We start from the raw sequence: 23105 nt of genomic DNA on the forward strand, positions 1-23105 counted from the left end.
ACCTCCTCTTAAAGACTCCCAGGGTAGGAGCCAGCACCACTTCTCTTGGAAGTTGGTTCCAGATCCTAGCCGCCCTGACCGTGAAGTAGTGCTTCCTGATATCTAGCCTAAACCTGCCCTCTGCCAGCTTGTGACCGTTATTCCTGGTCACTCCTGGCAGTGCACGGGGGAATAGTGACTCCCTCAATGCCTGCTGGTCCCCCCTGACTAGTTTATAACAGGCCATGAGATCCCCCCTTAGCCTTCTCTTTTGAAGGCTGAACAGGTTCAGGTCCCATAGCCTCTCCACATAGAGTCTGCCCTGCTGTCCCCTGATCATGCGAGTGGCCCTCCTCTGGACCCTCTCAATGCTGTCCACATCCCTCTAGAAGTGCGGTGCCAGAACTGGATGCAGTACTCCAGTTGCAGCCTGACCAGTGCTGCATAGCGGGGGAGGATCACCTCCTTGGACCTGCTTGAGATGCATCTGTGGATGCATGCCAAGGTGCGGTTGGCCTTCCTAACTGCCTCCCCACACTGCTGGCCCATGTTCATCTTGGAGTCAATGATGACCCCCAGATCCCTTTCCGCCTTCGTGCTGACAAGAGGGGAGTTCCCTAACCTGTAGGTATGGTGCCAGTTGTTCCTCCCGAGGTGCATCACCTTGCACTTGTCTGTGTTGAATCCCATCCTATTCACATCCGCCCACCCTTGTAACCTGTCTAGTTCTGATTGTAGCATGATTGATGCTTCCTTCTAGTGTGCCCACATCCCCCCACATCTTAATGTCATCAGCAAATTTGAACAGGGTGCTTTTTACCCCCTCATCGAAATCACTGATGAAGATGTTGAACAGTGCGGGCCCGAGGACCAAGCCCTGTGGATCCCCACTGCCCACGTCCTTCCAGGTTGAGCAGGACCCATCCACTACCACCCTCTGGGTGCGGATCTCCAGCCAGTTGGTGACCCATTTGACTATGTGGGTGTCTATACCACAGCCCCCCAGTTTCTTAATGAGAACGGGGTGAGAGACAGTGTCGAAAGCCTTCCGGAAGTCCAGGAAGACTATGTCCACTGCTACCCCTGCATCTAATGATCTGGTGATCTGATCGTAAAAGGCCACCAGGTTGGTCTGACAGGACCTGCCACTGATGAACCCGTGTTGATTGCCCCTAAGCATGCAGTCCCCTGCTGGTCCCTCATGGATGTGTGCCAGCATAATTTTCTCAAACAGCTTGCCTAGGATTGAGGTAAGACTAACCGGCCTATAGTTTCCTGGGTCCTCCTTCCTCCCCTTTTTGAAGATGGGAACCATGTTGGCCCTCTTTCAGTCCTCTGAGACAACACCAGAGCACCACGAATGCTCATAGAGCCGTGCCAGGGGTCCTGCAATGACCTCGGCCAATTCCTTTAGGACTCTAGGGTGGAGATCGTCCGGGCCGGCTGACCTGAATACGTCCAGCCCCTCCAGAAGCTCCCTAACTAGTTCCTTGCTAACCTTTGGCCCAGGTGTGTCTCCCCTGGGGCCCGAGGGGGGCGACTGTTCTGGTCCCTACTTAGGAAGACAGAGGCAAAGAAATCGTTAAACATGTTAACTTTGTCGTCTGGTGTGACGACCAAATTTCCCAACGCGTCCTGCAAGGCCCCCACATTACCCGGGACCTTCTTTTTGCCCCCTATGTATTTACAAGTGCTTGAAATCATTGCCCAGCATCATTAGAGCTGTCATCTCCACAGGGAGACAATATGGCAGAGTAACACCTTCAGTACCCCTGAGGGAGACAGTAAAAGGCATCCATCAAAAATGCATCGTCTAACCTGCCTTTTTTAACTTTGAGGAGGTAGGACCTGCTGCTGCTGCAGGGGCATAGTGGAAGGATATTTTCCGGATAGGAGGCTGGTGCCCATCAGTTCACATCCTCTTGTAAGTAATCTGCAGATGGATGTGTGGGGTAGCATGACATGAGCTGGCCCTCTCCCTCTCTGCTCAACAAGTAACATATTCAGACTGTCTGGTGTATCTGCCACAGCCTCTGAGAGGTGCATGTATTTGGAGATTTCATTGATCAGAATGAGTAAACACTGGCTTTCTGAGGAAAAATACCCGTGCGTCTATCATGCTGTATTTTGCAGTGTAGAGGTACCCAAGTTAGCTTTAAATAAGTTAGTTTGGGCACTGGAAGTAATATAGCCATGGAAGCATGGAGCTTCTATGAAGCAAGGGAACTCAAAATCAAAACTATCACCAGCTGCCTTTTTTCCTGGGCTACAAAAGATCATAATGCTTTTCTACAACATTGTCAAAAAGTTTCACTTTGATAGTTTAATGTTTTCAACTTTCCTGATAGGCCAGCAACAAAATACTCTGAGTTTCAAACTAATCTGTTTTTTCGATCCCCATTATTTTCAATATTGGCAACAAACTGAAAAGTCTATTATTTAGTCAGCTTTAGTATACACGGAATGAGCTTCACTTTTGGTAGCATTAAAGTATTCACTGAAGAGGGTCCTTGTATAAGACAACAGTGAAAAAGGAAGGGAGAAAGAGAACCATAATTTTTTTGCTTCATTTCTTCTGGGTTTTTTTCTTATTGTATTGGGCAGGTGGCCCATACAGCAGAATAGGGTGCACCTTCAGAAGGCTGGTAGCAGTATGCATGGTACTCCTATGGGCAGGGTGCTTGAAGGCAATGTGTCTGCATTTCCACTCTTGGGCTACATAGAATTTCATTTTAAGCTTTCACATCTCATCCTTCTAACTTGACTCAAGTCATGCTCAAATAGATCCCATATTCTTATCATAAGAGCCAACAAAATACTGCTTCTCCCCTTTGCCATTTTAAATACAAATGAACATCAGCATTTTATCTAGAAGAGAAGTTGAGTATTTTAAGTTCAGTACAATTACCCAAGCTAGATTTTGACCAAGACACTGGTCATAATATTTCCTTTCTTGTAGGACCAGATATTGATATCCTTTCCATAACGTCACATTGTGAGTTATCCCACTGAACTCAAAGGAAGTTACTTGCCATGAGTAAGGAAATAAAAATCTAGTCCATAGAAATAGTGATGCGGGACACTTAATGAACAGGAGTTTCTAGTTCAGCCATATGAAATTTTACATGGTACACTGACCTTGGCATGAAGTCACTCGGGATGGCAGGAGGACAGGGCAGATGTTGAGGCTTCAACATCTTCCTTTCCCCTGTGGAAGGTATTACTCAGCCAGTCCCAAACAGACCAAAACAAAGGCGTCAATTGAAGTAGTCTGGAATCTACAGCCATGCCTGTTCAGTATCTACACTGATCCCGTGCCGTATGTGTGTGTGTGGAGGGGAGAGAGGAAATACAGTTAATCTGTGGCTTTGTGGCAGTGGTGAATAGGAAGATATATACTTGGTACGTAGTTCGTTATATACCTATACAGAGAAGTGTGTGTCAAGATAAACAGTGAAAAAATAATGTTTTGATAATGCAAGTGTACAACTAGTGCTTATGGATAAGTGGTGAATAAGTGTACAACTAGTGCTTATGGATAAGTGGTTATGCAAGAACAGTAGATATTGTATTAGTTATAGTAGGGGTGGGGACAGTTTGTAATATATAAATAAGCTAACATTTATTCACATGCCATGACCTTAATTTTGAGTTGTGTTTGTTATGCACAGAGTACAAGATAAAGTTCAGGAGATTTCTAATCACATTTGGGGATATCTCTTGGATTGCTTGTGTTTTCTGTATCCATGTTTTTTCTTTACGGCGTATACTTACATATCACTATCAGGTGATGTATTTCTTCACTTCTATTGTTAATAATTTGAACAAGTACAGCTCTTTATAATTAAGTATGTTACTGGGTGCATCCTATACATTTTTGACGGCCGTTGGCACAACTAATGATGGAAGGTGGGTTGGGCACATCTCGTTCTGTCCCTGATCCTGGGTACAAGTTAGAGCAACTCTAAGGATGACACGGGACAAGCCTCAAGTTTTGGAAGCTCTAGTTCCCAGTCTTCTCTGTTGTCCTTCAGATGTTTATCTTTTCTTCTCCTTTTGCTTCTATCTTGAATGCATCTAGAAATGGGAGTTTCCAATGACTAGAAGAAACCTGTTGGGAATATCATGGGTATATGTTGGGACACAAATGAAAATTTGAAAAACCTGTCCCAAATCAGTACCAAGCAGTTTCCTGCTGTGTCTGCAGAAAGGCTGCAGGGTGATGGTGTCTGAAGTTATGTGACTATATATGCACTGCTTCCAGTTTGAGAAGTAGGCACAGGCTACTGCCTGAATGGAAAGCAGTGCAACAGTGTTGAAGTGGCACTGCACTTAGGCTACTTAACTCTGCCTCTCAGCAGAAACAATCCACATGTTGCAGTGCTGCAGAGTGTCTACAGGAACCAGAACAGCAAGTGATGTCCACTACTCCTTGTTTCAGAGGCCTGTTTCAGAGCATGTGGATCTGCATCTCAGATTTTGCTGCCTGAAAACTAGTTGCTTTGTTTTGTTAGCTTAGCTATGTCCAGATGGGGGAGTTTGTCAGCAAAGGCAGTTTTAGCTCTGGCATGTGAACTTTTCAAATCTTTGCCCAACATAGATTGGTTGTCAAAACACAATATAAATTAGGCTACATAGATCAGACCTAAATATGAAGCAGGGCAACTAAAACCTGTAGTCCAGGGCTTAGGAGGAGGAGTGAGAAGCCTTGCTGAATTCATGGACTATCAAGGACAACATGGGCAGGAGAAGCCAGGGGCATTTCCATGCTCCTAAGCTTGACAGTGCAGGGATTGCTGGGGGAAGCTTGAAGTGCCTGATCTAAGTTGAGGAAACACCAGAGGGTATATGTTTTACCCCAAAAGATTTAATGTCCTAGAGGCTCTCTCTGTTGAGATTCTGTATGTATATATACAGAGCGACAAGGCAGATAAAAGAATACCCACACATATTAAACCTAGAAATGAACAGTTAAAGAAAAATACTCCAACAGGTTAACAGCCCATGCAATTTCTTAGGTAAGGGTACTTGCATAAGATGTACCCAAACCGACTAACTCTGACTCTCTAGACTTGTTTTGGAAGCCCTCTTAATAACAATAGATGGTCCACCATGGGGTTTTTCACAGTCTTTGAAACAATATGGAGGCTATTATCATCCTTGAAAAGCGATTACTTATAAGATACAAGGTAAAAAAATAGGTTGCTTAAGTTAATTAAATATATACCACAGAGGTGGAAGTCATTCCAAAATCTGAATCCATATACCTCAGGATCTGAAACTTTAGCTCTGAATCTAGCTCTGAAGATGGAGTGGGTGTGTGAACGCTGGAACAATGGGACAAAGTAGACAGAAACTAGTGACATATTTGTTGGTGACTTGGCCCAGCGGATTATAACAATCTGCAGTTTAAATGATGGCCAGAGTTTAGCTAATGTGGTTGCTATTTTCAAGCAGGACTGATTGAAAGTAGAGATCAGGGAGAAAATGTTTCTGTACTGAATCAATTAAAAATGTTTGGAGATAAATATAAACCCGTTATATACAAATGATAGAGTAGAAAACTAGAATACAGGAAAAACAGTCTTCCTATACTTTTAGAAATCCCTTGAGTGGGTTAATGAACAAGCAGATAAAACATCTAGAAGATGCTACTTCTTTGCTTTTCTTTGAAAATAACTGTTCTTTCTTCAAAATTAAGGAAAGGAATGTTTTAATATCTTTGCATTAGGTAGAACAGTGGTCTCCAAACTTTTTTGATCGCACACCCCTATCAATAAAGCATTTTTGAGCACGCATCCCCAATATATGTATACTTATATAAATATAAATAGAAGTTCTAATATTTTCTTCCCGCACCCCAATAGATTGTCTTGCGCACCCCATTTTGGAGACCACTGAGCTAGAAGAGCAGGTTATGGAAATCTTAAAATTCCTTAGGTCTAGCCTAAGGAAAGAGTTTCAGAAGTATGTGACAAAACAAGATGACACTATGGGACATGACATTTTGACCCAATTATATCCAGTAAGACCGTTTCAGTATCACAGGCCAATACCCAAAATAGATTTTGGTAAAGAATTGACCTATTCTATTAGAGAGGCAAGGAGCTCAGTGGACTAACATTGGTGTGAAAACATTCTCCTAGGTTATTGTATTTTCTCACACATGAAATGCACCTTTCCCCTCAAAATCAGCCTCCCAATATAGGAGTGTGTATATTAAGTGGGGAAGCTAATTTTCTGCCCAGGATAGAAGCACCCTGCCTCAATTCCTTCTCTGCAGTCCAGCAGCTGTGGCATTACTATTCAGGCAGCTGTGGGAGTAAGCTGACTGAATGGCTCCTTGTTCTTCACAGGTGCTAATGACCGTCTCTCTTTTTAGATGTCTTGATGTTCCATTAATCAAGCCAAACTTCCTCTGGGCAGTGTTGCTGCCTGATAGATGCTCCTCATCTATCTCCTCCTAGTTCACAGTCTGAACAAGAAATGGGGGTGAAGATTGGGCTCTGTCCCTGCTCTATATAGCCATAACTCTGGAAAAATCTTTTTTCCTTCATTTTGCCTTTCAAAGAGAAGGTGCTTATTGTATTCTAGGGTGTACTGTATGTTAGGAAATACAGTATTTGTTTCTTTTCTGTGAGGTACAGCAATTCAAAGGTTTGACTTGTTCAGTGGCCTGTCTGAGGAGGATGATTGGACAGCAGGAAACAAGAAATGATGGCGTGACTCGAGGCTTCCAGGATTTTTTACATCCTTTATGAAGAACAAATCATCTAATCAGGTATGATAACCCATATCACATGACTTAATTGACCAATCACACATCTTAACTAGAGCACTCAAACATCCATTCATAAATTATTATTGAATAGTTTGTAAATAATTATAATATCAAATAATTATAAATACCAGAAACATGTGAAAATCATAGTCTTTTGTCTTGATCGTGAACCCAGCTTGACCCCTCAGTTAATACTTCAGACTTGGACTGGCATCTGGTTTGTGACCCTGGTTTCTTGGACTTCCTTCTGCAGTGACTCCTTTGGCATATAACTTCTCCCCCCCACCCCTTTTCATCTTTGAACTTGTTGATCCTTGGCTTCAGTTCTCAGACTTCTGGTATTCTGGCTCTCAGTTCTGATCCACTAGACTTGTGCCCTTAACCCTTGAAACCTGACCCCACAGTCTGGGTCAGCCTGTGAGAAAGCTTAAAGAAGAAAATGTGATTGCTCAGTTCTTAATGCATGGGTTTTTTTCTTTTATATTTGTGTTTTGAAAATGTTTTCTCAACAGCCATAATATTCATATAATTTTGTTGACAGATATATTTCAAATAACGGGCCAGAGTATCATATCCTTACAGGTAATTATGTTTGAGTTTGGCAATAGCCTCAGTGATTTCCACAATACTTAACACAAAAGTTTGTATTTTTAATTGTCTCTGATTTGAATTAATAGCAAGGACTCCTTACAACACTTTTAGTGTAAAGGGTTCTTCAAGTAGGCATAGATGCTCACATTGCAATTGTGAGTATAGGTAATCCAGCCCCAAATGGAAAGGTGGTTCTTTAGTTCATAAATGGCATTAACTTATTTTTCATTGGTAGGGTGCAAAAGTATGTGCTTTCGAGGAAGGATAGCATCAAGGTACCATTTAAAAATAAAGAACAACACAACAGTTTTAAATTGTGTTCTGATTTTTTTTTAATTTTTTGAACAGCTGCCTGGTGCTAATCTAGTGAGAAAAGTAAATGCCATGCTTAACCGTGTCATTGAAAAGAAATAAATCCAAGGCAAAAATGCCATGGAAATCAAAATTATTGCAAAGTTCAAGATGTGAGGACTGCTATGTTCTTGCTTGAGTGATTCAATTGTCAGAGGGGATCCTGGTTCCAGTTTCTGGGTAGATTCACTTTTAGCAAGCTAGGAAGGAGAAGAAAAAGGGAATCAGGTGAACAGTTGAAATTTGTTATCAAATACTTTGAGTGATGCAAAGAATTTTGATGTGGCAGATATCAAAATGTATGTGGAGCAGTTTTTCAACATGCCATTTTGTTTCTCTCTCTCTTTATATATATATATATATATATATATATATATATATATATATATAGACTTATATATATGTAAGTCTGGATATTAACATTACAGTTGGGTAAATTATTTTTTTGCTGAATAACAGATTCACAAAAACTGCAATTTGAGATCACCCAAAAGTAGTTGCCAATTTGTGTAAATTTGATTCAGCTGAGAGAGTAAAAAAGGAAAGAAACATCAAAATCCTAAAAGGTTCATATCAATATTTCTTAAAATACAGTTTTCCAGTTACCCAGGCTGGGTTCATGATGAGACTTTGCCACCATTTGCAAAACTGAGATAGAAATAGCAACCCTCCTACACTCAGCAGTTAGGGTACTTGGCAGGAATGTGGAGGAGAGAGATTCAAATCTGTTGCAGGTTTCAAAGGTCTTTCACCTAATGAAAGGATGTCCTTACCCCGAGGCTACTGGGTATTGTGAACGGGCATCCTCTCTTCTTCTCCTCATGAAACTCTCTCACTTTGTATAACAAACTTATTAATTGGGCCCATTCAAAAGAGCATGATAATCCCCATAATAACACTTGGTGGTCAGGGCACTCACTGCACTGGGAGAGGGAACAGCCTCCCTGAAATAGCCGGTACTGACGATTGTAGGAGGTCGAAGCTACGGGTCGAAATCTTCTCAGGGGGAGAATGGGAATTGGACCTGGGTCTCCCCCATCCTCAGTGGGTGCCCTAGAAACTAGCCTCCAGTCTCCAGCGGAGGGGTGCTCTGCCCATGCTGTGCCACAGTCATGTGGCATGGGCTCTGGAGGAGGAGAGCTTTTGTTGTACTACCCGGAAGCTGAGAGGTGGGGAAAAGTGGCGGCGGCGGCAGCCGGAGTCCTGTTCCGCATCTGCCTCAGACCCAAGCTGGGTCATTTCAGCCTGCCTGCTGGAAAATCTTGCTGATCCTTGCACTAAACCAAGGGTTTTCAACCTTTTTGGTCGGGGTGGCAAGTCAACGAGCGGTGTTGTGGGGGGGAAGACGGGTTCCCCTAACTGAAATGATTATGTGAATGCAACCTGAATGTGTGAGCATTTGCAGGTCAATATGAACTGCATATTTTTGGTGAACAAACTATTGGCCATTTTTTTTTTGCCCAGGTGTCCTTTGGACTCTTATGCTGATATACCGACCCATAGTTCAGTAGGGTCAGAAGTAGTGGGCATATCCTGGTACGGTATGACTTAATTTTCCTTTATTGCAACATGCCATGTGTGACTGCAGGTGACACTGACAGCTGCCATTTTCATATAAAAATCATTTTCACTTTTTAAGGTTAAACACCTGTACTTCATTCACACCCACAGGAAGGAACTTTATCATAACGTAGTAATGGCAAAGGTTCCCATAACATTTTTTCTAAAGGGATCCTCTCCCAACTTTTAACCCATGAAGCATGTTGCCCACCAGACAGTAACATGCTGTGATTCCCTACTACAAATTCCTGTGTATTCAGGTGCTGGCGAAACTGAATTGTTACCTTCTTCCACCTGTTGAGGATAGAAGCACCAAGGAATGGAAGGGGGAGCTGCGTCAAAGCAGCAACCCTTTTTCTCACAGGCCTCAGCTGAGATGTCAGGGGGGCCACAGTTCTTTCTGTGTGCCATTTCTATCACGCATACATCTATATCTGTTTAAAAAAAAAAGAGAAGTGCCCATGTTTCATATATTCTATTGTTGTTACTGTTATTATGACTATTCCTTTCATTACTTCAGGACTGTGTAGCCTGCAATCTAAGCAGAAGATATAGTACAATAGATACAGGTGAACTGAAGAGCACAGGCTGTTTACCAGTTATCCACCAATTTAAATTCTTAGCTGAATAGTTTCAGTCATTTGACTTGGACATTGAACCTGAGGGGCAGTTTCTACTAAATCAGCCATGAACTGCATGTGATGGAGATGAGTGAAGTGGTCACAGAGGTTGCTAACAGCTGCAGGATTCTCTGTCCTGCTTTGCCCTTCGGCGCTGATGAAGGCAAACTAGAAGTCACCAAGTTGCTGTGGATTGTCAAAGTACACCATCCTTAGTGACTCTATTGCTCTGAATGCCAGAAAGGGAGTTCAGGGGAGTAGAGAATTTGCCTTATCAATCCTCCATACTTCGTTAACCATAGGTGCTGCTCAATTTAAATATTCCAAGTGTATCTAGGAGTTAGGAATCAAGAAGCCAAGACCTTTGTGCCTTTAAGGTATAAGTTTTAAGCTACAATAGTGGTCTTTACTTGTCTCACTGAACACTTTTGTTATGTGTGTCATGCTTAATATGACAGCAGGGCAACATAGAGTAGGCTTTCATGAACTGTAAGTCACCAAAGTTTGGTCATTTACTGAATATACCAACCATGCAAGGTTTTGTAAGCAGTGTTCAGGCACCAGGTTCCCAGACGTTTAATTTCCCTTGTTAAGCAGTGTGCATAATGAGAAGGAGGGAGAGGTGTCCCATGGATCTAAGATAGTGGTTTCCAACCTTTTTTTGCCATGACCCACTGTTGGGGGCAGAGTGCGGTGGTGGTGGCCCTGGGGATGGGGAGCTCCCAGCACACAGTGCGGCTCGTCCTTTGTGTGCAACGCCACCAGCATTGCCCTCACGACCTTCATTTGGCTCACGACCCAGGGTTAGGAACCACTGGTCTAAGAGAAGAATTTTGCCTCAGGAAACATACTGTTTCCTAGAAGTACCTGGCAAACAAGGGGAGAGTGATTTGTGGAAAGCAGAGTGGCCGGTAGAGGTTTTTTTGAAGACTAGATTCTTCATCAGGGTGCCACAGAAGCTGGTTCTTCAACAAGGGTGTTAGATTAGCTTAGGGGAAAGAGCTAAACCCACATCAGCTCACTGGGAAGTGCAAAAGACAGAAGTAGATCAGGCTCAGGGCATGGGATTTAGGATATAGCAAGGTCAATCTATGAGCTAAAATGCAGGTAGAGATTGAGGAGATGTTTGTAATTAATTGATTAACAGAATTGTAATGAACTGATAAGAGCTACAGATATGTTGTTTTTGGTAAATTTCAGATTCCTTCTCCAGTAGCTGTGGAAAAAAATATTTGTTGGTACCCCAGCACAATTCAGACTAACTTATAGTGTCTTCCTCCACAAGAATATTTCCTGAAGTGCAGTTCTGCTTTTAAAAAGTGCAATTTATTAATCTAATTTATAAAACTGGCACTGTGGGAGCCTACTCCTAGGATTATTTATATATATAATTTTCCCCTGTTCAGGTCCGTTCCCTCCCCCGCCCCCGCATTACCTGCAGGGAGCAGAGCGGGGGGGGAGGGGCGAGGCCAGCTGTGCTCACCCCCCCACTCTGTCCCCTGCGTCCCCATCATCATGGCCAGCTGGCTGCCTTCTGTCAGAATGCTTCTTCGCACTCTGATTGGCTGTTTCTCTGTGAAGAAGGGAAGGGAGGATACCCTTACTCCCTCCTGCTGAAGCTACTTCACTTGGCATTACTTAAAGATTGACTGCACCAAGAAAAAGAATGCAAGAGGGAACATGACTGTGTAGCCTAGTGCTCAAGAAATGCCCATGGGAGACATAGGAATACTGAGCCCAAGTCCCTGCTCCAAAGGCCATTTATATATTTTATCCTTTGGGCTGCATAAACTGTCCTTGGAGCAGGTACTGAAACCAAAGTCTTTACTGTGAGATGCCTAACCAGGAAGTGAGACTCATGCTCACATTCTCTCTGATTTCATCTGGCTGGGTTTTGAAGAAAAGGAGTGACCCCTGCCTCATTTTTGTATTGCAGGCAAAAGTGTCTCCTCTCCACAGAGGATCCCTGGCTGTGAATCCCACATGGAAGGCAGTTTCTCTCTGTAGCCTTGAATAAAGCATCCAAGTCCCAAGAAGGGGTGGGACATCAGACACAACCCTCTCCTTGGTAATCCCCATTGGATACCAGTTCTGTCCCCAGTGCACTGATTTTAGTGGAACACATTTTGTGATACCTGTCTGTATTCCTGTATTTCGTAGGGCCCCTAGATGCCTCCCTTACGACTGTGCATTCTGCTGCGAGAGTAAGATGCCTATAAAGTTCTACATTGCTCACTGTGCTTGAGTCCTTTGGTGGATCTAGACTCAGAGGGTCTACAGGGGGCCTGTTAGACCCCCTAAGTCATCCTGAGGATCCATCCCTTGGCACAGAATATTCTTGGTGATGCACAAGCAGAAATAAAATGCATCTCATTCCCAGAGCTCTGGCTCTTTAGTGGTAATGGGAATAAAGGTGTCTTTCCTTTGGGTCAACAGATGTAACTCTAAGGACATTTGGGGATCAGATCTGCCAAGAAGATGTCTTTTGGTCTTCTCATTTTTCAAAATAGAATCACATTTTAGGGTTTCCTATTTGAACATTTTTTTCTGGCCTCCTTACTACTATGTAGAGATTTGCCTCCTTACCTAGGATACAGGCTACAGCAGACTATTCTACAGGTTATTTGAAGCCAAACCTATTCCATACATTTTTCACAGAAGTAAACTCTTTGTAGTAGATACTATCCCCAGCTCAGAATCTCTTCAGAACAGTTTCCTCAGACATGTCCTTAGTGCTCTGAGTTACACCCATGGCTCCAGTCTTGCAGGTGAGCATAGCAGGATGCCTGGATATTGTGTGATCAGAGCCAGGGTCTTATGTTTCTCACTCATGGATGCCTGGTTTCCTTTAGAGACAAAGCGTGGGAATAATCTTTTTATGTTTTAGGGAAACACTAAAGCTACTACTAGCAAATCTAAGACTCACTAGTATCATTTGGTCAAGGAAGAAGCTAATGGAGTTGAGGGTCTGCAGATGGGGAATTTACTTGAAGATCACAAGGAGGGAGAATGCTGGTAATGCAAGTCGGGGGGTGGGGGCGGGGAGTGGAGGACAAGAGAGGGTAGCTACAGTGGGAAATGAGTGATACTGGAAATAATTAGTTGGAATCAGGAGAGACTGGGGAGAAGAAAAGACCAAAAGGTCCTAGTATAGAAATGGTCTCTTATAGCAGGCATTGAATGTGTGTTCTGTGAGGAGTTTTTGACCTGTTTCCTATGCAAAATATGAAGTCCCATATAGCTTCTGACAACAAATTCGTATAAATCATAACATACTCTTAAACTATGCCAAAAAGCCACAGTTGACTGTTTGATAATCTGATAACTGAGATACTCATAAGGCAAAGCAAATTACTGGTGTAACGAGTACAAGAAAAAATGTATAGGAGACCTGAAAGTAAGGTTTGAATGCTGCCCAAGGCTGCTAATATCCTTGCTGTTACTCTTTGCAGTTTTCTTATGGAAGTCTGCACCCATTAGGTTGCCCTTTGTACGGTATATACTGTGCTATTTCCCCTTCCCACACGAGTACACATTTATACCAAGTTAAGTCTGAGAAAGATCAGGCACGTCAGGGAGATACATTACATTTCTTTGGTGGAACCTTGAAGCACCAGGGAACATTAGGGACTGATGAATCAAAACAACATCCTTGATCCATACACTGCTGGGGAGTGATTCCTGGTGGTCCACAGTTTGTTCTGTTTCTTGAACCCAATTTACACTGGCATTCCGCTGATGAGAATACAAAAAAACAAAACAAAAACCCACAAGGTTACTGCATGTCTGCTTTCATTCCTAGTGGCATTTTTAGCAGTCCTGCACTAATATCAGTGACACTTCGTTTAGGCTCAGTTATGTTTGCAAATATAAATTCATCACTGCATACCAAAAAAGTTGGGTGAACCCAACACCAAAAGTTGAGTGAAACCCTGGCTCTGATGAGATCAGTGGTGAAATCTCCCACTGATTTCCATGACGGCAACATTTCATCCATCCAGATTTAATGATCAAACCCAGAGACCATTCATGTCATGTAAATGAGACCCATTGACTTAAACAGGCTTTGGATGGTGCCCAACAGTAGGAGTTAGCATCGTATGCTGTAATGGTGCCAACATATTTTGGCATTTTTGCCCATCTCACGCAAAGAAAGAAAGAAAGAGATAAGTATAGGTATGAAGAAGTAAAACCAATGCAGTATTTTTCAGTTATTGGTAAGTAGTTGAATTGGATAAAAATCATAATAGCTGTACTTTAACATTTGAATCTGACAGCAAATATATCAGTAAAAGTTCAATTAAAAGCTGCTAAAATGTATTATACTTAGTTATTGTCTATCCATTCTTGGGTCTCATTAAATATCTTTGTCTGATGATGCAGGTTGAATACCTTTTAGCTTGCACTTACATCACAGGTGATGTAAATTTGATTTACAGTGTACTTTTTAGGGACAATCAGCTGTGGTAGCATAGTATGAGAAAAGATCTTTCTAATTCTACAATAGATAGTATCAGGGCACATCTATACATGCATTAATGTGCCTTTTCTAATACTTATTAAATTTAGTGCCTCACATTGGAGGTACTAAATTAATGTGCATTAGGCTGTGTTACTGCATAATAGTACATTTGCATGCTTTTTTAGTGAGGCTTAATGCACAGTAGACTATTTTACTGTGCATTAGCATAATGTCATGTTTTTTTATGTGACACTTCAGTGCACAGTAAAATAGTCTAATGAGCATTAAAGTGCACATGTAGATGCACCCTCAGTGTATATGTTTCCCTATTACTATGTTTTTGCTGATTGCTGCTCATTTTACAATTAAAATTATGCCTGCAAATAGAGATTGCCTTTCTCCTGGGAGAAAGCATTTTGTCCTGTGACCCTACAGATATGCAGTCTACTGTCCTGCTGAAGTGAGTGGGATAAAATGTGCTATTGCTTTTTCCTGGGATATTGTGGTGTATGTCTATAAAGCTATTGCAAATTGTTCCAGGGTCAAGCTGGCCAGTATGCATGCTCATCCTTGCCCTCTACTGTCAGAGAAGCAGCACACAAGCCTCCGTGGCTCACCAAAAGCATCCGGGAATGTTTCCTTGCTAAAAAGGAGACTTACACCCAATGGAAAGAAGGGGTCATCACCAGGGAGGACTATTCTGTAGTTGCTCAGGGATGTAGGGGGGTAGTTAGGAAGGCCAAGGCAGAGATGGAACTGGGGCTAGCTTCCCAGATTAAGGACAATAAGAAGTCCTTTTTTAAATACGTAGGGGGTAAAAAGAAGGTCCCGGGTAATGTGGGGCCCTTGCAGGATGCCATTGGAAACTTGGTCGTCACACCAGACGGCAAAGCTAACATGTTTAACGATTTCTTTGCCTCCGTCTTCCTAAGTAGGGACCACAACAGCCACCTCCCTGCTGGGCCCCCCTCGGGCCCCGGGGGAGGCACACCTGGGCCACGGGTTAGCGAGGATTTAGTTAGGGAGCTTCTGGAGGGGTTGGACATATTCAAGTCAGCCGGCCCGGATGATCTCCACCCTAGAATTCTAAAGGAACTGGCCGAGGTCATTGCAAGTCCCCTGGCACGGCTTTATGAGCACTCGTGGTGCTCTGGTGAGGTACCAGAGGACTGAAAGAGGGCCAACATGGTCCCCATATTCAAAAAAGGCAGGAAGGAGGACCCGGGAAACTATAGGCCAGTTAGTCTTACCTTGATCCTAGGCAAGCTGTTCGAGAAAATTATGCTGGCACACATCCAGGAGGGGCCAACAGGGGACTGCATGCTTAGGGGCAGCCAACATGGATTCATCAGTGGCAGGTCCTGTCAGACCAACCTGGTGGCCTTTTACGATCAGATCACCAGATCATTAGATGCAGGGGTAGCAGTGGATATAGTCTTCCTGGACTTCCGGAAGGCTTTTGACACTGTCTCTCACCCCGTTCTCATTAAGAAACTGGGGGGCTGTGGTGTAGACACCCACACAGTCAAATGGGTCGCCAACTGGCTAGTGGGCCGCACCCAGAGGGTGGTAGTGGATGGGTAGTGGACGTGGGCAGTGGGGTTCCGCAGGGCTCGGTCCTCGGGCCTGCACTGTTCAACATCTTCATCAGTGATTTGGATGAGGGGGTAAAAAGCACCCTGTTCAAATTTGCTGATGACACTAAGATGTGGGGGGACATGGGCACATTGGAAGGATGCAACAGGCTACAATCAGACCTTGACAGGTTACAAGGGTGGGCAGATGAGAACAGGATGGGATTCAACACAGACAAGTGCAAGGTGATGCACCTCGGGAGGAACAACCGGCACCATACCTACAGGTTAGGGAACTCCCCTCTTGTCAGCACGAAGGCGGAAAGGGATCTGGGGGTCATCATTGACTCCAAGATGAACACGGCCTGGCAGTGTGGGGAGGCAGTGTGGGGAGGAAGCATCCACAGATGCATCTCGAGCAGGTCCAAAGAGGTGATCCTCCCCCTCTATGCGGCACTGGTCAGGCCGCAGCTGGAGTATTGCGTCCAGTTCTGGGTACCACACTTCAAGAGAGATGTCGACAGCATGGAGAGGGTCCAGAGGAGGGCCACTCGTATGATCAGGGGACAACAGGGCAGGCCCTATGAGGAGAGGCTATGGGACCTGAACCTGTTCAGCATCCAAAAGGGAAGGCTGAGGGGGGATCTAGTGGCCTGTTATAAACTAGTCAGTGGGGATCAGCAGGCACTGGGGGAGTCAGTGTTCCCCCGCGCACCACCAGGAGTGACCAGGAATAACGGTCACAAGCTGGCAGAGGGTAGGTTTAGGTTAGATATCAGGAGGCGCTACTTCACAGTCAGGGCAGCTAGGGTCTGGAACCAGCTTCCAAGAGAAGTGGTTCAGGCGGCTACCCTGGGGGTGTTTAAGAGGAGGTTAGATGAACATCTTGCTGGGGTCATTTGACCCCAGTATTCTTCCCTGCTATGGCAGGGGGTCGGACTGGATGATCTGCTCAGGTCCCTTCTGACCCTAGAAACTATGAAACTTGGAAGGGTGATGTGTGTAGTGTTTCCATGCCCATTTTGATCTGTGTCAAACCCCAGGATGATCAGACCTGCGTCAATTGCAATGTCTACGTACAGTCCATGGACATGTCTACACATGCAGGCACGTGCACTTGCAGCAGCTCAAATAGTAGCATCACAAATTTGTCCCAGAGATTTGTGCCTCAGCACACATGCCTGAACATGAATTTTGGTATGCTGCAAATTGTGCCGCTTGGGGCAAACTGACCCTGCCCAGCTATTCCTAGATCTTCAACCAGGGGAAGCTAGAGGTGGGGCCCACCACCTGTGCTGGCCCCAGCAGTATAAAAATCTGCCCTGGTAAGCAACTCAGGGCTGTTTGCCTTCAGGAGCTTCTGACACGTGTCCAGTTGGTATCTGGGGACACTAGCCCCTTGTGCCAACTGGACTGCTGAAGCAGCCCTGACCTAGAGGGGCCCCTTTACCCACTACCCATTGCAGCAGTCTGGCAGTGGGGGCTGCTACCTGGCTGTGACCTGCTGCCACGTGCAACTGCATCTGCACCCTTGGACCTGCGGCTCCACGGTTGTGCACCTGCTAGACCTGGATGGGGACCACATGCCACCAGGGCTGTGGTATGGGCACTGCAGCAGAGTCATCTGCTCCTCTGCCAGTAGGTTGTGGCTGCACAGTTGCCCTTCGTGCAGTGCTGCTTTCATGTCTTCTGGTTTCCCTGTTCCACCATCTGGGCACCTATTGCCCAGAAGATTTGCTTATTGCGGTGGCCTGCTTTGAACTGTCAAAGCGTGTTCTCCTGGCTCCAAATGGCCAAGAGGCCAGCCACTTTGACAGCAGGTCCCCAGTGTAGACCCTGGGTAGGCTCCTCTGACTGGGTCCTGCCACTTGCTCACAAGCAGGGATCCTGGTGTTCCCTGGTGTTCTCTGATTGAAAAACCCAAATTCTCTCATTAAAATACTCAAAATCCGCATTCTTTTGCAATTAAAACGAAACCCCACTATATACAGACAGATCACTTGGGCAATGTTTTATTGATATATTTACAATTTTAAAGCAATTTGGAAACCTACCAGTGCCTCTATCATCATAATAAAATGAATTCTAAATATTTATACACTTTGTTGTTTGCTTTTGGGTATTTTACCATAGAAAAATCAGAGCTTCCCCTGCCCCCCTTTGCAAACCAGGATGTGGGAACAGCTGCAGCTGGACCTGCAGCTGCTTTGTGGCACTGAGCAGTACTAATATACCAGTGCCCTGCCCATGCCCTTGCCCCTTACTCCCAACTCACAGCCCCACCTGCAGCCCCCTGCCTGCCCACCACTGATTTCCTCCTGGCAGCAGCTGCATCCCAGCACTAGAACATAAGTCTAGCTGCAGCTGTCCCACCTGCTGCTTTATGGCTCTGAGGAGTGCCAGCCCTTACTGTTCTACTCCTTGCTCCTGTGCCCAGGCCCCAGCAATCTCCATGTTGTTCCTGGGAAGCCCTCAACTGGGCTGGGCAAGCCCCTTCCCTTCCAGGCTGGCCTCCCCCTAAATAGGCTGCTCTACAGGGGCAGGGGGGTTCTAAGCCTGGCTCTAGCTGCCTTTCCTACCTGGAGCACTCCCCCATTACTGACCCCCATCTTTGTCTCTGTCTCACACACACGCATCCCTAATGCCAACTCTGCCCCTCCCCCAAGCCCATCACAACCCCCCAAGTGGTTCCTGGGACCAGGAGCCTTGCCCACTGGGGCTGGATGTCCCTTCACTGATGAGGGCATGGGAAAGGGCTGCAGTGCAGCTGTTGCAGCTGCAGCTCCTGCCAGCAGGTCTCAACCCATCCAGCGGCTGGGCACCAGGGTGTGAGATTTGTAGGAGGGATGTGGGGTTTGGGGGGGGGGTGGGGGGGTTCATGAGGGGAATGTGGAGGGGGCTGGAGGGGTTTGTGCGTGGGTGTGGTGTTTGTGGGGGGGTTAGTGGGTGCAGTGTTTGTAAGTAGGTTTTTGGGGAGATGTGGAATTCGTATGGAAGGTGTGGGGTGGCTCATGGGGGGATTGTAGAGCCCACAACATGCCGTCCCCCCCCCCCCAGCACAAAGCAGCAGCCAACAGCACTGCAGGCAGAGTCCCCTGGTGATGTGATGCACCATCTGAAACCCAGGTGCTATATATACATGATGCACAGAGTCAGCCTGGCCTACTGATGCGCATCTTAGGGCAGGACTGTGTTGGCTCCTGCCATCACCCAGGGCTCCCAGCACTGCACACAGGAGCCGTGCACCATTGGGCCAGGTTGGGTCCTGCCTCCATGGAGCTGGCCTGGCCTGATGGTGTGCAGGGCACATGAAGGCACGAGCCAGCCCAGCCCGATGGCTCATAGCTCCTACATGCAGTGCCTGGAGCCCCTGGTGATGGCAGGAGCCAGCCCAGACCTTTCCAAAGGCGTGCATCAGCAGGCTGGGCCGGCTCCTGCCATGTATATCATGTATAGCCCCCAGGTCTCAGGCAGCATGGTGTGCTGCTTGGGGGGCTCTGCCTGCAATGGGCCACAAGAGCCCCAAAGGCACATGGCTGGCTGCTGCCGCTGGGGGCATCAGGGGCTGTGCACTGTGGGGGCAGGCAGGAGACACCCACACAGTGCCACACTGTTCCCCCCCTTCTCCACCCTCATATCCCTGCTTACTGGGTCCAAAGCCTGGGTCCAAAGCACTTTTGCCAACCTTGCCCCACTTCTGTTTCCTTTACCACACTGAGGCAGCATGATGGAGCAGCAGGGGCAGGCAGCAGGCATAGCAAATCTCTGGCCAGGTGCTAGACAATCTCTTTGGAGGGCCCAGCCTCCAGTTGCTTCAGGGCAAGGTCCAGGAGCATGCAATGCATCACTTTTTTCCAGCATGTTTTTTTTTTATACTGGGATTTCCCAGTATCAAACTTAGTGTTTGCTGCAAATATGCAGTGTGGGGAACATTTTTTTGTTCCTAATGTGCCTCCTGTGGCATCTCAAGCTGCTTTGAGATGCTGCAACAGGCACGTGCTCGCTCATCTAGATGCGGTCTATGAGATACTCCCACCAAAGTCAATAGCACTATTATAACAGTTCAGCAGGATCAGCTGGATAGAACAGTATCTTGGGATGTAATATTAACTGCTGGGGGTACACAAAAGGGAGCCCTTTCTTTCTGCCATGGAAGCCAGTAAGATCATGCCTATATATGCACCTTGAAATGCAACAGCAAAGAAGTATACTTACATGCAAGCTCTGCTCCTTCAGTCAGGGCGCCAAGTCCGACAGTGAGGATGATGGAGAGCAACCAGAACCCCTTCTGTTCCATTCTGACTTGGAAGCCTTGGTCCTCGGAAAAGAAGAAAGAGAACTTAGATCTAGGGTAAGTAGCTCTTACACTCAGAGGGATTCAATTTATACGCTTTTATGTTTGTGCAGTAGGCTCAGATAACATTTATCCAAATTGTGCTCCACCTAGGATTTCCTTTTTCTTTTGATTAGAAAAGTAAATATGTGTCTGTTACATCTCTCATGGTGATAGTCCTGTAACAAATGGCATTATCATGCACCTTTGCACCTTTAACAACCTCACCTAAATTCATATCCAGTGAGGCATTCCAAACCTCTGAGCAACTTCAGGTGTTGCCATGGTTTTTTAAAAAAAACAATCTGTCAAATATATGTTTTCCCTCCACATATGTGATTTCTATCTCATAATCACTGGCCCAAGGCCCAGATTGAGTGATAATCAGTCCTGAACAAGCCTGCTAACTCACAGCCTACGAAAGCCATAGAAGCAGAAAATGTATAACATTAAGAAGCCAAGAACTATTGTGCTAACTGCAGTGAGGGCTCCAGAGACTCAGAGGAGTCATGCTAAACCACTAAACAGTCATACATAGCTAAAGATTTTGAGTACAGCAACCATGGTGTTCTTAGTCCCATGACAATCATACTAGAAAATTAAAAACAATGTTTGGCAATGTGTTGATTAGGATATGCAAAATTAAAAGAATCAAAACCAAGCCAGAAGAAAGACATTCCAACAGATATTCTTATGTTGCCAAATAATTCTTCCTCGCTGGGAAGAAAGGGTTTGTCTTGCTGCTGAGTATTGAGCTGATCTCTGCCAAAAGTTTTCTTCCTTGTGACAAAACAGATGTTCATGACAGGGAGAATAGAAAATTAAAGATTGGGGAAATCCGTCTTTTGCTGATATTCTCAGGACACAAGGTACCCACAGAAATGCTTGTGGGTGGCAAGGTGGACATGGACAGCTGGGCCCTTGGTCATTTCAGTCTAGGATAGCCTCTTGCTGCCTGGGCAGGGCTCATTTCTTTTCTAGACCAGGTAGACTTGGATGGGGTATCCCAGTTCATTGTGTGGATGCTGCACAGTGCAGGTGGTCTCATAATCAGGTGAAAAGCCTTCATGGGCTTTTGCTCAAGGACAATTTTCAACCTGAGAGGTTGTTTTCCCCTTATTCTGTGTACCAAAATCTCCTATATGAGGAAATTAGGTTGCTTCAGTAAAGTAGAACTTTCTGCTTGAACTAATCCATTCTTCCTGTTTCCTTCTTGCATTTAGGAGGTAGATCAGTATTCAAATCATGTTAGTCTGTACCAGATGAGAACAAGACCCAAATCCTTTAGCTTGGGCAGCTCGGGGATCACATTTTTAGAACAAGTACTGAGTTCAATCTGTGTAAGTGTAGTCAGTGTAAGTGCATTGTTACCTTTTTAGGAGGAAAAGATTCATTTCACACTCTTTTTTTTGCAGGAAAGCAGGGGATTCACTTTTTAATGATCAGAAAGGACCTGGCTTGCCCTTCTCTTGGCAACCTCCCTGCTTTCCCTGTTTCTTTGTTCTGGCTTGTTCGCCTTCCCACTCTCAAAATCATGCTGCTGAGCTTAAGCAAAGGCAAGTGCTAGTCCAAGCCTTACTATACAGCAGGGGTAGGCAACGTTTTTTGGCCGGAGTGCTGAAAAAAACACAAAGTCTACCTTGGAAGGTGCCAGAGTGCCAACATGCCGGAGCCTGGAGCAGCTGTTTGTAGCCTCCCAGCTGCAGCCGGCCCATGGAGCCAGGTCTGCTTGCATTCTCCCAGCTGCCTGCTGGGAGCAGCCTGGGCTCCGTGGAGGGCAGCAGCTGCTTAGAGCCTGGGCTGGCAGTGGTGTGCCGAGCAAAATGGCCTTGCGTGCCATGCTTGGCACACATGCCAGGGGTTGCTAACCCCCGCTATACAGGCTTGACTGAGAATCTTGCTACCAAAGGGAGACTGGAGGGGAGTAATGAGGAGAGCAGGGGAGGCATTAGCAGGTTGAGTAGGATTTTGCAAAGTTCATCCAACAATTCAAGATGCATAATGCTTCACAAAGCCAGAATGTCCTCCTCACCCTAGCACATAGGCAAGGCACTTCTTCCCTACCACAGTGCAGCTCCACTGCCGCGAGGTAAGTAAAGCTGGTTAGAATATGGATGAGCTACATCTCCTGTCAGGCACCATCACTCCCCCTTTTGCTGTTGCTACTGTACACTATGGGAGCCTTGGCCATGGATATATCATGGTGGATGCAGCTCACTAGGCAGACTGGGCAATAGTGAAGAATGGGGACATGAAGTAGCTGAACTGCAGCTCCCATGGAGCACCATGGTAGCATTTCTGAATCAAAACTTTTCTGTTTATCAGACATTTCTTAGTTTTCAGATCCTTCACTTTTTTAGACAATTTTCTCTGTGGAAAGAAATTCTTTTTCATGAAAAAATTAACTCCTTAGAATGCCAGTTTTCTAATTTTTCTGACACGCTCTAACTGCCTTCATTATTTTAAGACAACTTATATACAATGCAGATTTATGTCCTATGATTTCCTGCTCACCAGTGAATACTTTCTATTAACAGTTAGCAACTGGTAAGTGAATTTTAAAATCCCTGGCTTAGTATAATAATATCTTTTCTTATTGTATGATACTTTGCTGTGTGCAACAACTGATTTCTACAGTGTCCTGTCAAATCAGAATTAAGACAAAATGTTCTTCTAGACTGAGCAACTTTTGTTTTGAGGGAAATGTATTAATTGATAAACACTATTGATTCTGCAGTTAGTGTTCAGGCCTACAGCAGCTCATTTTGTTCACACTCAGTGTGTTAATGGAATGATCCACTGGAAGTCATGCTCCTTGTTGATTCAGTGAATTACCTTCTTATACATGCTTTGT

General features: G+C 45.2%; 1 protein-coding gene across 1 annotated transcript; it reads right to left on the bottom strand.

The window, feature by feature from the left end:
• Positions 1-7679: 7679 nt before the first annotated feature.
• On the bottom strand, positions 7680-20397 carry LOC149874410 (trefoil factor 3-like). The gene is made up of 4 exons (XM_090031637.1): positions 20134-20397; positions 13471-13617; positions 9547-9696; positions 7680-7902 (listed from the first exon to the last, which is right to left on the bottom strand). The coding sequence occupies exons 1-4, from the start codon at positions 20213-20215 to the stop codon at positions 7895-7897; spliced, it is 387 nt and encodes a 128-aa protein (XP_089887763.1). The 5' UTR covers positions 20216-20397; the 3' UTR covers positions 7680-7894.
• Between the last annotated feature and the right edge of the window lie 2708 nt (positions 20398-23105).

Source organism: Crocodylus siamensis, chromosome 1 (assembly GCF_052110815.1).
Source record: "Crocodylus siamensis isolate JL-2025a chromosome 1, ASM5211081v1, whole genome shotgun sequence".
In the NCBI taxonomy this organism is placed as follows: Eukaryota; Metazoa; Chordata; order Crocodylia; family Crocodylidae; genus Crocodylus; species Crocodylus siamensis.